The following is an 18,559-nucleotide window of genomic DNA, read 5'->3' as shown; positions in this document are numbered from 1 at the left end:
AGCTGGTTTGCAGGTGACATCTCCAGGTCCCAATCTGAGCAGTTACTGAGACAAAAGGTAAATAAATGGTCTAGTCTTCAGTGTAACCTCTCTGCTTCTCTATTGTCAGGCAGACTGAGGAAAGGGATGGGTACAGCCCAGACAATCCTCGGTTCTCTATGTGACTAACTTGCATTTCCTCGTGGCATGGTCTTCTCAGAGCAAATGATTGGAGTGGACATGCCCTCACAGTTAAGCAAACACTTAAGTCTCTGCTATTGTTTTGTCTGTTAATGTCCCGCTGGCCAAAGCAAATCATGAGACCCAACCCGACATCTATGTGGGAGGGGACTGCATAAGCCATCCACACAGGGAAGTGTTTAGTGAGGGCCACACAACAGTCTACTTCACCTCTGTCGCTACTCATTAGCACCCAAATCGGAGTATACCAAGTCTGACAAGGAATAAATAAACCAGCCTGGTTTTGTTACTAATTGGCATGGAAATAGCCAACATCAACATCTTTCTACCTACAAATGACATTTTTCACATTTATTTATTTGATAGAACAGAGAGAAATTGCAGGGTGGGGGTGGGTGATAGAGAGAGAGAGACACCTGCAGCACTGCTTCAATACTCATGAAGCTTCCTTCCTGAAAGTAAGGACTAGGGGCTTGAACCCAGGTCCTTGAACATGGTAATGTGTGCACTCACCCAGGTGTGCCACCACCCAGCCCCTAAAAATGACATTTTAATACAGAAACACATCAATCATTTCTTTGGGGGATGCTAGTAAGAATGTGCTGACTTCATTAGTTCCCATAGTATTGTGCCTGTCACCTGCTGTTTCTGAATCTGGAGGCTTTGAATTAGCACAGGGCATTAACAAAGACAGGCTGAGCATGGATATAACTTGAATACTGCTTTGATCTGCATTTTCTCCTTCCAAGGGCATGAGATAGTGATAGGAAGTTTTACCTTTTACTTCTGAAAGCTCAAAACACTAGCTTGCACAAATTCAAAGCAGAGAAAACTATCAGAGGGCTAAACACTTGGCAGAGAGGCAGAGTGGAACCACACGGGGTAGGTCGATAAAGAGACTAGGGGAGAGAAGAAGTAAAGCTCAAGTAAAGCACCCCTCTAAGTAAGGCTAAAATGTGGCCCCTGCTGGCTCACCGGTGCCACCAATGACATTTTAAGTAAATCTGAAAGATTTGCTCCTACTACCTGCCAGGAAAAACAGTTCCCAAGAATAATGAAGATGTTTCCCATCCCTTCCACATTTGCCTTCCTTTGCAGGGAAAAGAAGGAGCATTTATGGTCAGAAATTCCAGCCAGGTGGGAATGTTCACAGTGTCCTTATTCAGTAAGGCCATGAAGTAAGTGTGCAGTGGGTTTGTGTCTTGTATCTTTTTGTGTATGTTTTTTGAATGTGCTATTCACTTAATCAAATTTTGTGATAAGACACCATCTTTGAACTCTGGAATTTGGTATTGTTTTTCTAAGCAAATGTCATTGATTTTAACGTGGGTTTACAATCCTATGAGTGTTCAGGGGTATAGCTTTGCACCTCTCTGTGTGTAGCCTACTCACCATTCTCATCACCAAAGTTCCAGTACCATCTCACCATCAGAATTAGCCTCGCTAGCCATTCTTCTCACCCACTCCCTCATGCCCTCTGATAATTATAGTTTTCTCCACAAACTCTGGAGTTTCAGATCAAAGTCTATTTGTTGAATGTGACTATTCATAGTTGGCCTTGGTTCTATGGAAAACCCTCTCCTGCCCACCTGACAGTACATGGGCACCTCAACCAAAGTTTGTTCAAGTAATCCTAGGTTATCCCCCCTCCACTCCCTCCTCAGCCCAGATTGACAGAGAAATACAGTGGAGTCTCTACACTCTTAACCCACTGAGCTGAGAAACCTGCCCCAGAGTCTGTTTTCTTTTTTTTTAAGTTTTTTTATTATTATTTATATTTATTTATTTCCTTTTGTTGCCCTTGTTGTCTTATTGTTATAGTCATCATTGCTGTTGTTATTGATGTCTTGGTTGTTGGATAGGACAGAGAGAAATGGAGAGGGGAGGGGAAGACAGAGGGGGGAGAGAAAGATAGACACCTGCAGACCTGCTTCACCGCCTGTGAAGTGCAGAGTCTGTTTTCTAAGCCTTTCTGTGGAGGGTAGAGTTAGGAGAAGGTTGAGCCCATGAAGATGTGCATCCCAGATAGCTACTTTCTAGGCAACTTGCCTCTTTGTGTGGCTAAGCTCTCTGCTTGGAAGTCATACTTCTGGATCCTAATTCTACCATTTCAGAGATAATCTTAATTCTAATTCTACCATTTCAGAGCTTTTTGACATAAAGTAACTTTTTTTCCTTTTTTTTTTTTGATCATTCTGTTAGCATTATTATTTGTAAATAGATGTCATGAAGTGGTTAAACTATCAATTCAAGATGAAGTGTTAAAGCTCAAAACCTAATTCTACTTGTGAAGGTGTTTTGGTTTTTTTTTTAATTATAAGAAAAATTTAGCTTACATGAATCCTAACATCAAGTGTTTACATCTTTTTAAAAATGTTTTTTGAAGAGGGCCACCCTTATATATCATTTCATCTGTTTCTAATTTTTGTTACTCAAAGAGTACCGACATAACTTCCACAAAGTTCACGCTGTGGTACTCAGCTACCCACATGCCAGTTCTCCACAGAGACGACCTCTGGTCCATGGCACGTCATACCAAAGTGTGCCAGTGGGAGTCACTAACAGAGCTTGCACCAGTGTCCCATACCCACATCCTGAAACCACTAATTTAGCTTCTGCCAACCAAAACAAACAGCAAGCTCTGTCTGTTTATAAAATGGCTTCCCCTGCCGGAATCCACAGCCTGAATGAGGGCCTCAGACAGTAAAACAAGATGCAAATCAGGCATGCCTCTCCAGAAACAGATGAAAACAACTTTGGTTTCATCTCAGAATGGAGCCCTTGGGTAATAAATGTTTAGACGCTCCTGGTTCCCAAGGTTCTTACATTTTTAAAAGTTCAAATAAGGGTGATAAAAGCAAGACATTCTCCTCCTTCCTTGCCCACCCCCACCCCCAACCCCAGCAGAGCTAGCTCCCACCTAAGTGGAGGGTCTGGCAGGTGGGGTGGCTTCCCAAGAGTCTGGGCCTCTTGGGAAGCCCAGGTGCTGCCAGGTAACTGAAAGATGCATCAGAGCTCAGGAGGCTCTGCCCATGACAGTTCCAGTATGTCCAGAGTCACAGCCACACTGGGCCTCATGCGGCACCGCCTGCCCCCCCAATGCTCCCTGCTCACTCACCACAGGGCCAGGAAGCATCAGCATAGGCAGCAGCGACAGGAGTCATGGGTACTCCTCCCTAGCTCAGTATCATGAGCTGACTCCAGGGGATGGTGCGGACTGGTGGGTAAGTGAAGGCACTACAGACACAGCACTGCTTCCACAGATGCAGAACTGATCTGCACAACTTTTAAAAAAGATGTTACTGATTTCATAATGTCTTACAAAATCATAAGCTGTCAGGAGTATAATTTCAGTCACATATGGTGTGTGTGTGTGTGTGTGTGTGTGTGTGTGTGTGTGACCACACACCCCACCAAAGCCCTGTGCTCCGCACCCCCAGATAACCAGCAGAGTTCTCAGAGTCTGAGAGACAGCTTGGCTATCATTTTTTGCAAGTTCATTTGTTTTAGTCCTTTATTTTCCACATATGAGCTAGGTCATCCAGCAGTTGTCTTTCTTCTCTTTACTTATTTCACAGTATAATTCCCTCCAGTTCCATCCATTTAGTCCCAAAGATACTATGACAGAGTAGTATTGCAATGACTATGTATCCCATAACTTCTTTACCCAGTCATTTGCCTTCAGACATTTAGATTACTAAACAAAGTCCTTAACGTCTGCACCTCCATTCCCTTATCTGAAAGGGGCCATAATAATGACTTGGTATCTCTGAAATCTGAAGTAGTTTCAGCCAGAGCTGATATCAGAAGTTGTTCTGACCAAGCCTCTCGACACCAGATTCAGCGTTGAAGGTGACTAGGTAGATAGATCAACAAATAGATGAGGAATCAAATGGAAATAATCCCAACCAATGAATACAGAAGCCCTCCATTATGAAACACCATCCCTGGGCTATGGGGAATTTCATGCTGAGACCAAGAGCCAATCAGTAGTCATTTTTATTTTTATTTTATTTTGCCTCTAGGCTTATCGCTGGGGCTCAGTGCCTGCACTATGAATCCACTGCTCCTGGTGGCCTTTTGTTGTTGTTGTTGTTGTTTTGTTTTTTTCTATTTTATTGGATAGAACAGAGAGAAACTGAGAGGGGAGGGGGAGGAAGAGAGGGAGACAGAAAGATAGACACCTGTAGATCTGCTTCACCATTTGTGAAGCATTCCTCCTGCAGCTGGGGAGCAGGGGCTCAAACCCAGATCCTTGTGCGGGTTCTTGCACGTCGTATTATTATGTGCGCTTAACCGGGTGTACCACTACCTGCACCCCTCCAAATCAGCCATTTGTAACAAAGAAAAGCACCCTTACTCCTTTGTATAACTGCAGTTTTAGCTATTCTGGCATTACAACAGCAAGAATTTATCAACAGCTCCACACGTGCTAAACACACTGAAAACTGAAATGTTATCTAGACAATCATCTCATTCGCTCTTTATAGGGAATGGACAGTGGGGCTACCAAGCAGTAGAGCTGCAGTCAAAGCCCAGTTCTTGCCCACTCTGCCACCTTCCAAAGTCTAAGACAGTCACATCATTCCTGATTAGCCTAAACTAGTGTGCATTCACATACCTATTAACTAAGCTATCTCTCTGTCCCCTTTGCTTGTTCTGAATGTGAGCTGATGTTCAGAATTATGGTCCTGAAGAACTGCAGGACTCTCAGTCATCAAAGGAAGATTCCAGCTTTATACTTATTAAGAGAGGAGCAGTCTAAAAACTTGGGAGTTTCACTGCACGTGAATTCTATAGATGCACAAAAGATATATTGACTGCAGCGAGGTGCCCCTTTCTAAAATCATTGTCATAGTTTCCTCCAGAAAAACATCTTATGTCAAAACCGAGACACCCTTAACCATTGCTTAGCCAGGCTTCGATTTTTTTTAAGATGCTATAACATTCTTTCTTCTTCACTAGTGACAAAAAAGGGACTGTCAAACATTACCATGTGCACACGAATGCTGAGAATAAACTATACCTGGCAGAAAACTACTGTTTTGATTCAATTCCAAAGCTTATTCACTATCATCAACACAATTCAGCAGGTAATTTGTCAGGTCTTTGATTTTACGGGTCCTTGTTGATAAACATCAATTTTCTTGGAAACAGCTGAGCCTCTTGATTTTTCTTAATTATCTAGGGAGCTGTGGAAGTAGGAGAAAATGCTCTTGAGCTCCTGTGCTTGCTGGGATTTGTGATGTACATTTCCCGGAATATAGCATTATACACTCTACGTACCAGAGAAAATGAAATAGAGTGACTGTGGAATAGAGATTCTCTTTATAAAATTATTTATAGACTTTTTCTGGCTATAAAAGTAAGCTGATTGCAAAATCCAAACATTACCGAGGTGTATAGAATTGGAGGAATAACATCCATGGACAAAGTTGGTGCCTATTCTGACACTATTTTCTCTGCTGATATTAATAATGATTTATGATATATAAATATTAATCATATACATATGTATATACATTTTATTTTCCTGAAGATGAGATTGTTCTACACATAAAACTGTTTGATTTCTTTACTCATTGGGTCTTAGAAGTCTTTCCTTGCAAATGCTTTTAGCTTACTTTAATCTATTTGAGAGCAGCATTAAACATCAGCTTTTAAAGGTGAAGGATTAAAATTTTTAGAGACTTCATATAAGAGAACATGTGTGTGGTTCCTATGATTTAGAAAATGTTACATATTTAAAGCAAGAAACATGTTTTATGAGCTATTTCAAGCCATGACAAATACTACAGTTCTTTTAACCCAACTTTACCATAGTGTGATATAAACAATTAAAATGACTTGATCATTCCATATAATTTAGTAGTAGGGTCATTTAAGAAAAAATTACGTAGTTTATCTTTTTATTTTGTAACTATCTGTGCTGTTTAGTTTTCTTTTTCTTTCTTTTTCTTTTTGCCAAATGCATATGCTATTTGTATCTGTATTTAAATGTAATATTATAAAGAGAAAAATAAAAGAGAAAAAAAATCTAATGGGCGATTCATTCCATCAAGCAACAACCTTCAACAAAGATATTTAAAAAACCACATAAGATGGTTCTACCTTTTCATTTTCGGTTTTACTCTTTTTAATTGCAGTGAAGAGTCACATCTAGTCTTTCGAATTTCAATTTACATTGAGCTATCTCTCATGTTAACACAGTGATGGGAGGCCTATAATCAGAATGAATTCTCTGTCTACATCACATCCCTGATTTTCCAGGTGCTCTGGTGTGGGCAGAAGCAAAAGTGGGACCAATGTGGTGAGATGAGACAATGAATGTGCTAAAATGTGTTTCTGATTCCATTGCAGGCATGATCACCAGACTCCGACACCCTGTGTCCACCAAGGCCAACAAGGTTCCCAGCTCTGTGTCCTTGGGAAGTGGTATGCACAGGCCCTTGGGACCTTAAACTCCATTTCCCACTACTTTTGGACATACATAGGACATACATACATACATACACAGAGAGACATATGGTTAATTTACTGAAAAAAAAAAGAGAAGACAGAAAGGAAATCTCTCTTTAGATTGTGCCAGCAAAGGCTTTAGATCTTATGGTTTTCTTCATTTCCCTAAAACTCAAACTTTTTCTGGCCTCCCAATCTACCTGTGTGTTCTCCACAAATCATCAAAAACATTGTTTAAGTTTTTCTTTTCTTTTTTTAATATTTATTTATTTATTCCCATTTGTTGCCCTTGTTTTATTGTTGTAGTTATTGTTGTCATTGTTGTTGGATAGGACAGAGAGAAATGGAGAGAGGAGGGTAATACAGAGAGGGGGAGAGAAAGATAGACACCTGCAGACCTGCTTCACCACTTGTAAAGTGACTCCCGGGCCCGGTTGGTGGCGCACCTGGTTGAGTGCACATGTTACAGTGCACAAGGACCTAGGTTCGAGCCCCCGGTCCCCACCTGCAGGGGAAAAGCTTTGCAAGTGGTGAAGCAGGGCTGCAGGTGTCTCTCTGTCTCTCTCCCTCTCTGTCTCCCCCTTCCTCTCGACTTCTGGCTGTCTCTATCCAATAAATAAATAAAGATAATTAAAAAAAAGTGACTCCCCTGCAGGTGGGGAGCCGGGGGCTCAAACCAGGATCCTTGCATCAGTCCTTGCGCTTTGTGCCACTTGCTCTTTTAATTTTTAAAATATTTATTCCCTTTTGTTGCCCTTGTTGTTTTATTGTTGTAGTTATGATTGATGTCGTTGTTGTTGGATAGGACAGAGAGAAATGGAGAGAGGAGGGGAAGACAGAGAGGGGGAGAGAAAAATAGACACCTGCAGACCTGCTTCACTGCCTGTGAAACAACTCCCCTGCAGGTGGGGAGCCGGGGGCTCGAACCGGGATCCTTATGCCGCCACCTGAGCTTAACCTGCTTGCCTACCACCCGACTCCCGTGCCACTTGCTATTAACCCACTGTGCTACCACCTGACTCCCAAGTTTTTCTTTTCTTAAATCCAATCACCACTACCTAAAACCCCACTGTCTGACTTTTCTGCTGTAATTCCCTGCCTGCTCAGGGAAGACAGTTTTTAACTTTATATGTTTAGGTTAATAATATCCACCCAGATCACAACTTAATTAGTTTTACAAGAAAAAAAAACAATGATATTTTTACCAAACTAAAAGCATCAGACATGTTTGGTCACCAAGTCTGTTTGGCCAAACCTCTGAGCTCTCTTGTCAATGCAGTAGCTGCTTCTAGAACAGTGTTGTCTTGGGTGACACTATCATGTGAGCTAAGAAGCCACAAGACTACAACATTCAGGATTTTTTTTTTTAAGTGGTCAACTTAAAAGCTCTTGTTTTTCATATTGGCAATGGGAAACCCTCATTGGAGAGGAAATGACTTGGTTAGCTCCAAACCTTTTGTTCTCATCCTGAATAGTATCTTACCTTCTTAGGGGTCTGGGAACTGAAAAGAGAAGAGATCGCTCTGTTGAAGGAACTGGGAAGTGGCCAGTTTGGAGTGGTCCATCTGGGCAAGTGGAAGGGGCAGTACGATGTTGCTGTCAAGATGATCAAGGAGGGTTCCATGTCAGAAGATGAGTTCTTCCAGGAGGCTCAGACCATGATGTAAGTTCCTCATGAGCAGTGCCACTTGAGCTCCCACCATGGGCAGACATTCAAGCTAACTGTGCTTGTCTGTCTCACTTTTGAGGCCTGGAGCAAGAGTCTACATATCAGAGAAATAGGCATGCAGGGGAGCCGGGTGGTGGTGCACCCTGTTAAGTGCACACATTACTAAATGCAAGGACTCACGCAAGGATCTGGGTTCGAGCCCTCGCTCCCCACCTGCAGGGAGGGGGACACTGCACTAGCAGTGAAGCAGGTCTACAAGTTGTCTGTCTTTCTCTCTTCCTCTCTGTCTCTACCCCTTTCAATTTCTCTCTGTCCTATCCAGTAAAATGGAAAGAAAAATAAATTGGCCTCTGGGATTGGATTTGTAGTGCTGGCACTGAGCCCCAGCAACTGGAAGCAAAAAAAAAAAAAAAAAAAGACATGCAGAAAATGTAAGCCCGGCTAATTCACTGTTAAATACAATCAGCTCCAGACTCCTCCCTTGTCAAGCATCCCCTCACAACACCAGAAAGGTCAGGTTTAAATTTAGAACCCTCAAGAATCTTTAAAGAAACCAGTCCTCTCACTCCTGGCCTCCCCAAACTGCAGCTTTCTCCTTTTCCTTGCTATCCCCAGCTCTGTTTTTGCACTGTACTCAGTGCTATATGCAAACATAGCACTCAGTATACCCAAGCTCTCTCTGTGTCAACTATGTATTGGCCATGACACTGGTAAGGCGAGAGGTAGACACACCAACTGCAAGGTTCATTCCTGAGGCCACAATCTGCATGAATCCTGTCCTGGAAGAGATCTCAAGATTATGTGGGCAGGGGCTGCCAGAGTACTGGGACTCCAAGAGCAATCAAGAAAGGTACAAAGGGACATATTAGTTCTGAGAGGGCATGTCTTCCATGACCCTTGATCTGAGGGGAGGAAGATGGTGGGACAAGAGCCAGAGTAGATCATATAAAGCATATATGCCCAGGGCAAGAGCTTCCATGGCCCAGGACTAAAGTGAAATGAAAAACTAATGTCCTATCGATGATATCCTTTCCCTTCTTGGAACCTTCAATACCGTCTGGTAACACTCCCTTTCTGGCTCCACTTCTTCCCTCATCTGGCAAATGAAGACACCCTTCCTGGTGGGCCTCAGCTGCAAGCACTGTCCTTAATTCTCGACTGTGCCTATGTGTTCCCCCACCCGTCTCTCAGATATTTAAGTACAACGAGCTATTTTGATGACTACCTCTTCTTGCCAGCATGATCAACGAGACTTTGAAGGCTGCCAACCACCAGGTCTGCTTGGGAATTTGCTGGGTTTCATGCAGAGAGTTCTGTGCCCTGGACAATGTCTCAGTCCTTAGCAAACTGGGATAGCTGACGTCCCACTTGAAGGACACCAAGCAGTAGGGCCTGGGAAACAAACCCGTGGCAGGAGTTTGGTCAGAGAGTTCATCTTGTTCACTCTAGCCTGCTAGGGTCACAGCACTGTGTAGTTTCAGGCCAACACTTACATAGGTGAATAGGCACCTCTTCGAGTGTTTTATAAACATTAGTTCCACCGGTTCTCACAAGAAATTTATTTAAAAAAAATTTTAATAATGATTGGTAAGTTCTTAGGACAAGAGGGGTGCAATTCCACACAATTACCACCACCAGAGTTGTGTATCCCATCCCCTCCATTGGAAGCTTTCCTATTCTTTATCTTTCTGGGAGTATGGACTCAGGGTCATTATGGGGTGCAGAAGGTGGGAGGTCTGGCTTCTCTCAGCCTGTTTCTGTCTTTCACTAGTGGGCAGGGCTCTGGAGAGGCAGGGTTCCAGGACACATTCAGGTCATCTGCCCAGGGAAGTCAGGTAGGCATCATTCACAAAAAATTTCTAAGGGGTCTGGGGAGATAACATATGATTATGCAAAAAGACTTTCATTCTGGAGGCTCTAAGGTCCCGGTTCAATCCCCTGCACGACTATAAACCAGAGCTGAGCAGTGCTCTGGCAAAACAAACAAACACTATGAGGAAGGTACCATTGTTTGCAAAGTTTAAGTAACATGCCCAAGGTCATCAGGCTAGTGGTAAAGCAGAGATGTGAGCACAGGACCTATAAGCATGAGGTCCTGACTTCCATCCTCAGCAATGCATACACCACAGAGATGCTCTGATTCTCTTGTTAGGAAGTAAATGAGTAAATAGCTCTTGAATTTGGAAAAGCATAAGTGTAAACTCTCCAAAGGTTAATGCTTCTACAGTCAGCTTCTAAACTCCTCTCTCTGTTCAAGTAGAAGGGGGAAATGAAAACAGAAATCTGAGTGTGATTCTTTTTGAATTATTTATCTTATTTGGGAGAGACAGAGAAAGAGAGAGAAAATGCTCACTACACAGAGAGGACAGAAGACAGAAAGACCAGTGCACTGCTTAGCTCTGGCTTATGGTGGTGCTGGGGATAGAACCTGGGACCCTGGAGTCTCAAGCATGAAATTCTTTTGCAGGCTGTCTCCCTAGTCTGAGAATAATCCTTTTTGAAGTTGTGGGAAATGGAATGTGAACATGTAGCAGTCACCTTCAAAAATCTCTCGTTTCCAGGAAACTCAGCCACCCCAAGCTGGTGAAATTCTACGGAGTGTGCTCGAAGAGCTACCCCATATACATAGTGACCGAGTATATAACCAATGGCTGCTTGCTCAGCTACCTGAAGGGTCATGGAAGAGGACTTGAGCCCTCCCAGCTCTTAGAAATGTGCTACGATGTTTGCGAAGGCATGGCCTTCTTGGAGAGCCACCAGTTCATACACCGGGACTTGGTAAGCAAGGTCATCAGAAGCGCCAAGAAAGGAAAGAAAGCAACACACAGCTCCCGCCTCCAGCCCTGGGGCCCTGGGGCCAAGAGGAGGACCAGCAGGGCTGGAGCCTTGCACATTCGCACTCTCTCTGCTTCATGGTTGCTTTTTCATTTGGATAGAACCAGAGAGGGAGAGACATCACACCAGGGCACCAGAGACTCTCTTATGTGCTAGACACAAATGGCAAGGCAAATGTCCTTCTCACGAGCTAGTCCTGGGGCCTATGCTTAGGTGTGATTGATTGATTGATTGATTGACTGATTGATTTCTCCCTCCCTTCCTTCATTCTTTCTTTACTTCCTTTCCTTGTCTTTTGTTGCTTTTTTTTCTTTACAAATTTTGAAATATTATTATTATCTTTATGTATGTATTGGATAGCAGCAGTCAGAAATTGAGAGAAGGGGAGGGAGAGAGGGAGGGAGAGAGAAAGAACAACACCACTTATGAAGCTTTCCCCCTGCAGGTGGGGACCAGGGGCTTGAACCCAGGTCCTTGTGCACTGTAACGTATTCGCTCAACCAGGTGCACCACTACTCCCCCATTAGGTATGATTTCTTAAAGCATATGCCACTTTGAGGATAAAAATCCCAGTTTAAAGTTAAAAAAAAAAAAGAGCGGATGGTAGATAGCACAATGGTTATGCAAACAGACTCTCATGCCTGAGGCTCCAAAGTCTCAGGTTCAATCCTCCACACCATCATAAGCCAGAGATGAGCAGTGCTCTGGTTAAATTTAAAATAAATAAATAAATAAATAAATAAAAATTAAGATACAGAAAGAGGGAAAGAAACTGTCAAGATCAGTGTAGTTGTGTTGTGATGTGAAGAAAAAAAAAAGTGGAGAGGAAATTAACTTTGGGGTCAATTCAGTGTTTCCCAGAACCATTAAACCTTACTCTTGGAAGGTCTGAGTGTTAGAGCCCCTTTAACACAATAACTGAAAATAAGAGAAGGAAGGGGTGAGATTTAGGTGTCTATAGGTCAGGGTGGGAGTGGGTAGCATTTGTTCTCGTCTGTGGAACAAGCATGCTGATCACACTAGGTCAGTATGCCCCATAGGTCTCTGGTGCAGCACTTATCCCTCCAAAGCACCTGTGAATGCACAATGTTCTGAGGGGGGCAGGGAACCCTGGCTCTATGAAGAGCTACGGTCCTGTGTTCAACGTGTGATGATAACATGCATGTGGTTTGACAAGGGTGGGTGCTGGGGTGAAATTCCTTATGGGAGCACTCTCTGTTTGGAAACTCTGAAAGTTGCAAAGAAAAAAAACAGATAACTTCCCTACTTGTGATACTTTCTTTGAAATACAGCACTTAAGGGCTGTGGCAGGCAATCTTAGATTTTGCTGAAAATTCTGCTAAAGACCAGGAAAGTGCCTGCTTTTGATGCTTCTTGGGCATTTTGACTGTGTGGTGATTTCAGTTTCTCTCCACAGGCTGCTCGGAACTGCTTGGTAGACAGTGATCTGTCTGTGAAAGTATCAGACTTTGGAATGACAAGGTAAGCCAGTTTCAGAGGGACAACTAACACGAGGGATTTTCCTTTGCATGGCTCTGAATAAAAAACTCTGTGGTTACACTGGTCAGATGCCTGGGCTTAAGGAAGGGTTGAGCCAGGAGCAGACGCCAGGTAGGGGTGCTGGAGTCCTTTCTGGGTATCTGGTGGTGTCTGAGTAGGATGGAAGGTGAAAGTATGCTTCATTGTCACTAGTTCAAAGAATGCTTTGCCAAGTCACTTTTATCTGATGTTTTAAATTATAGTATCTTTGACATATTTTGGTGTGCGGCATTTTCTTTTCTGTTGTGTCAAAAATCTCAGCTTCAGTTATTCTCCTCTTCCTGTTTTCTTGTGTTGAGCCATTATTTTTGTGGACAAATCTATGGGTTTTCCTGCTGTTAATTATAAAAAATAATATAAGCTTATTTTAAGACTATGACAATAGTGTATACAGTAAAAAACAAAAAAGCCTCACCCTTTTGCATTTTCAGAGCAAGGAGTAGCTAATACTGACACTTTTTTATTGATGAATGAACCCACGGACTTACATATGTGCACTACTACCACTGAGTAACATCTCTGCCCTGCTTTGTCATTCTTTGTTTCAGAGAGAGAGAGAGAGAGAGAGAGAGAGACCCTGCTTTTTCATTCTTTCTTTCTTAGAGAGAGAGATAGAGAAGGGAAAGAAGGAGATACGGTGCTCTCATATGATGCTGGAACTTGAACCCAGGTGAGCTGTCTCCCAGCCCCTGAAAGATGTCCTTTTGTGTCTTATTTTTAGATATAACACACTCATATATACAAATATACACATTAACTATTTCCACAAAAATATGATCACATTATATAAAAACCTGTCTATAGTAACTATAGAATTATCTCAGTTTTTTTGTTTTTTATTTTTTAAATATTTATTTTATTTATTTATTCCCTTTTGTTGCCCTTGTTGTTTTATTGTTGTAGTTATTATTGTTGTTGTCGTTGTTGGATAGGACAGAGAGAAATGGAGAGAGGAGGGGAAGACAGAGAGGAGGAGAGAAAGATAGACACCTGCAGACCTGCTTCACCACCTGTGAAGCGACTCCCCTGCAGGTGGGGAGCCGGGGTTCGAACCGGGATCCTTATGCCCGTCCTTGTGCTTTGCGCCACCTGCGCTTAACCCGCTGCACTACAGCCTGACTCCCCTATCTCAGTTTTTTTAACAAGCGTGCATAGTTCTGTTATATGAGTCATATTACATTTAATCACTTTTCAATGGGTTGCTTTCATCTTTACCATTGTTTTATGTATATATATATATATATATATATAGGGAGAGAGAGAGAGAGTAATGAGCGCCAGAGAGATAGTTCAGTGTTTGAGCCTACTTTCATGAGACCTCAGATTCAATCCCTGGAACTGCATATGCCAGAGCTGAGCAGTGCTCTAGTCTCTATCTCATAAAATTTGAAATATGAAATTAAATTATTTCCATGACTCCTCTCAATAGTTCTTTTAAAAGAGTATAGTAATGGCAGGGGTAGATAGCATAATGGTTCTGCAACGAGACTCTCATGCCTGAGGCCCCAAAGTCCCAGGTTCAATCTCCTGCACCACAATAAATCAGAGCTGAGTAGTGATCTGGGGAAAAAAAAAAAAAGAGTATAGTGAATATCTTTGAACAATTGATTGGACTCTGATATCTCTGTAGGATAGTGTTGTTCATCACTGTTTATAACAGCAGAAGATTAGGAGCAACTTACAGAGTTAAACAGACGGCACTACCCCACAACAAGGAGTACTAGTCACTGGTTAAACACTGTACCGCAGAAGACATGTAACCACATGGGGAGATGGTCTTGATATATTGCTAAAGATAAAATCATTTTTAATATTTATTTCATTTTAATGAGAAAAGCATAGAGAAGAAAACCAAAGCACTGTTCAGCTCTGGCTTATGATGGTGTTGGGGACTGAACCTGGGACCTTAGAGCCTCATGCATGAAAATCTTTTGCATAACCATTATGCTGTCTCCCCTGCTGTTATGTATCATTTTAAAGGCTTACAAGATTCAGGTAGGCTCTCATTGATCTCCTGCACTGGAAGGAAGCAACAGATCCAGAGAAGTCAGCACGGTCTGCATTTATTTCCCCCGCAGGTATGTTCTTGACGACCAGTATGTCAGCTCAGTGGGCACCAAGTTCCCGGTCAAGTGGTCAGCCCCAGAGGTGTTTCACTACTTCAAATACAGCAGCAAGTCAGACGTCTGGGCATTCGGTAAGAATGTGGCCCCACAGGCCCCAGCCCCATTTCGTCAGCTGGCTTCCCCAACAGGAAACCACAAGAGCAGCAACACCCATTTTCAGCAAAGCCCTGGGCTCTTACAAAATTACCTGTAGGGCCTGAGACCAAGAGGAGACAGAGGTGGGTGCTGATACCCTTCCCTGAGTCCTTGTTGGGATGTCTGGCACCTACAGATAAATAAAACAAATACGCAAGGCAAGCAAAACACATCCTGCTTGGCACACAGGGAAGCATCCACGGAGGTAGAACTGCGCATACTGGTGCGACGCGCTGGTTGCCGCCGCCCCATAAGTGAATAAATGGGGCTAGCTAGATAACTCAGCATTAGAACACAGAACTTAAATGCATGAGGTCTTAGAGGCCCCAGGTCCAATCACTAGCACTACCTTGTACCAGAACAGTGTTCTGAGTTCATAAATAAATCATTATTTTTACACTAAATAAAAAATAATAATAAAAGGGGAGAGCTAGAGAGGTGGGTCATTGGGCGGGTGCCTTACCATGTGCACTGCCCACATAAGAAGCTGTGGTATCTCTCCTATTCTCTACCTCTCTCTCTTCATCTCTGTCTCTCTCTCTCTCATCTATCTGAATAAACTCAGCTCAGATTGGTAATGGCATGCATTTTCAAGGCCACATCTCTTTGGAACAAATAAAAAGGGGATAAAAGTGAAGATTTTAAACAAATTTTTGAAAAGGAATCACTGAAAAGTAAAAGCAGGTTTGCATGAAATCCAAAACTCAGAGGGGTTAAAAATGAAGCCTTCTGCTTTCTGCACAAAAGCAGCAGAGACAACCACGCCTTTTGGGACTGGCTGACTGATTCTCCAGGTACGCCCGGTCTCCACACAAAAGGTCTCTCAGTCCCTTCTTTGGTTCATGTCAATTTCAGCTTGTAAACAATCCATCATTTAGATCATAGTTCAGATTCACAAACCACAGCCCAGGACCCGATTCTATAAGAAAGAGTTTGACTGGAGCAGTCTGGCCAATTTATTGGGGCACTGCCTCAGTGCTGAAAAAGCAGGGGAGTTGCCACAGAAGCTGCAGGGGTCCCCCACCACCCACCCCAAGCTCAACTAACATCCTTAACTGTGTGGCTCTCTACAGACAGTTTGCTGCGCCTGTTTTACTAGAAAATCAGTACTGGACTTTAGTAATGGCCGTTCAAAATCAGAAACAATTCGCAAATTGTTTCTGGAGATTTCCCAACATTTCCTTACATTGTGAGGAATGTCAGGCCCATTTACAATATCTGTCAGAGGAATCCAGGATAAATAATCCCAATTCTCATGAAGCTAAGGAATCTATAGCATAGGGCTGAGCCCTAGGCTAGACTGTCTTAGTCTTTAAGCATTATTTGAATTCCTATGGACACCCATAAGACTGCCTGCAGAGGGAAAATGTAGTTAGCTATTTATTGATTGACTGATTGATTTTTAGCCATCTATTTTTTATGTGGCACAATTTATCAAATCTTTTTTGTGAAAATGATGTTAGTTGTTAAAACAATAATGATCTAATATACACAGAAAAAAAGAAAAACCATATAGGGCATTTTGATGCATTTTTAAAAAAATATTTACTTATTTTTAATAGGAGAGAGATACCAGAGTATTGCTCAGTTCTGGTTTATGGTAGTGCTGGGGACTGAGCCTGGGACCACAGAGGTTCAGGCATGAAAGCCTTTTTCAGAACCATTATACTGTCTCCCTAGCCCTTTGGTAAATTGTTGATGCTACTGTTTTCTTTTATCTTTTTTTTTTTTGCTGCTTAATTGTCAAATTCAGCTTCTATTTATTTGTATCAATTGATATTGATATGTATTATGAAAAATGGTATTTACAGTCAGTATTCCTTCTTAATTACAGCTTGTTTTTGACCAAAAACTGCATTACCCAGATAGTCTCTATTTCCAAAAACTAAGTCCACTTTTCAGTAATTTTCCCCTAATGAGAGAGCATATAAAAAAATGAACCAGTGTCTCTAAATTCAGTTCTCAGAAAGATGTCCCACAGTGGTTCTGAGCAGCAATCATCTTCTTGAGAGAAATGGATAGACTTCTAAAGAAACAAGAGTGAAAGGAGTGTCATGCTTTGGTATATTTTTAGCATGTTTGGATTCTTAAAGTGTGGCCACAGCAACTTAATGCCTTGCTGCAAACATTTTACATAAGATTGAAAAATCTAAAGTTTTTTTTTTAATTAGGACTTCAGTTTCAGCTTGAGAAGTTTCTTCTTTTTTATGTATTTCTAACATTTTGAGGTTGGCTGATTATAGGAATGCTCTGGCTTGGCTAATATGACAATACAGTGGTCACCACGTGGTCAGAACTTTAAGTATCCCCATGATCTTGAAGTGTTCTGCATGTTTTCTCCTATTTAATCCAATAGCAGTTCCATGATGTGCAAATATGTGCATATTCCCAAGAGGGAATCTATGTGAAGGGTTAAGAAAGCTACCCAATTTATGCTAAGCAGAACTTGGCCTCAAAGACCAACTCTGACTGATACCAAGTGCTACCCTCTTCACCAGCATGAGCAGAACCCAGTGGTTTATCCTGAAGTCTGAGATGTTCTGGCTGGGAGACTATGACAGTTCAGAAACCAAACACAGAAAGTGTTGTTCATTCATTTTTTGCCAAAATTAAGCTCAATGATAGAAATCATGTCTTGAACATGTAAGACCTTGTGTTTCCCCTCTCTCTCTCTCTCTCTCTCTCTCTCCCCTCCTTCTCTATTGCCTCCAGAGTTATTGCTAGGGCTTGGTGCTGGCACTTTGAATCCATTGCTCTTGGTGGCTATTTATTTATTTATTTATTTATTTATTTATTTCATTTTACTGGATAGGACAGAGAGAAACTGAGAGAGGAGGAGTAAAGAGGGAGAAAGGTAGACACCTGCAAACCTGCTTCACCACTTGTGAAGCGCCCCCCCATCAGGTGGGGAGCGCAGGCTCGAACCCAGATCCTTGCACAGATCCTTGTGCTTAGTACTATGTGCCTTTAACCAGGCTCACCATGACTCACCCATCCACCCCCCCCCCCACTCTTTCTTTTGTAGTTACCTAGGAGCAAGCTTTGTGGTCTTTAAACAATACAGCACATTTCACTACTATTATCATTAGAACTTCAGGTTTTATTTTAAATATTTTATTCATTTTATTTTAATGAGAGAGAAAACAGCAATGCTCAACTCCATGGGCACTTCAGATTCTGTATCAGATCCAGAAATCTAATCTTTGTTATTTAATACTCTGCTGAGAAGCTCCCCCTCTACCCCAAAATTATGGTTCATTCATTTCCCCAAGGGAGAGCCACTCACTTTGAACAGCTTCTCAAAAGGACACCACAAAAAAACTTGTGTTTTTCTGAATGAAAAATCATTGCACTATAACACTACAGAGAGTGGTACTAGGGATTGAAACTGGGATGTCAAGCATGCTAGTCTGGTGTGTGACCACCACAGTCTCTCCCAGTTCACCTATTGGCCACCTGTTTTTTGTTTGTTTGTTTGTTTGTTTTTTGCAAATGTCTATTCAAAACTTTTGCCCGTTTTTAAAATTAGGTTGTTTGGTTGTTTTGTTTTGTTTTTGTCAAGTTTTATGCATTCTTTATATGCCTTGTATTAGTCCCTGTTGGCTGTATGGCCTGT

General features: G+C 42.1%; 1 protein-coding gene across 1 annotated transcript in view; it reads left to right on the top strand.

The window, feature by feature from the left end:
- The window catches only part of BMX (BMX non-receptor tyrosine kinase), a 50,947-nt gene that overhangs the window by 29,106 nt on the left and 3,282 nt on the right, over positions 1–18,559 (top strand). Inside the window, exons 10-17 of the mRNA XM_060183014.1 lie at positions 3–57; positions 1,279–1,358; positions 5,146–5,273; positions 6,541–6,615; positions 8,131–8,302; positions 10,870–11,086; positions 12,561–12,625; positions 14,761–14,879. Coding sequence (XP_060038997.1) covers positions 3–57; positions 1,279–1,358; positions 5,146–5,273; positions 6,541–6,615; positions 8,131–8,302; positions 10,870–11,086; positions 12,561–12,625; positions 14,761–14,879 — 911 coding nt within the window. The remainder of the gene's footprint in view (positions 1–2; positions 58–1,278; positions 1,359–5,145; positions 5,274–6,540; positions 6,616–8,130; positions 8,303–10,869; positions 11,087–12,560; positions 12,626–14,760; positions 14,880–18,559) is intronic.

The sequence above is a fragment of the Erinaceus europaeus genome, chromosome X (genome assembly GCF_950295315.1).
Source record: "Erinaceus europaeus chromosome X, mEriEur2.1, whole genome shotgun sequence".
Lineage (NCBI taxonomy): Eukaryota > Metazoa > Chordata > Mammalia > Eulipotyphla > Erinaceidae > Erinaceus > Erinaceus europaeus.
The sequence above is the reverse complement of the archived record's forward strand: the minus strand, read 5'-3'. Positions and strand labels throughout refer to the sequence as shown.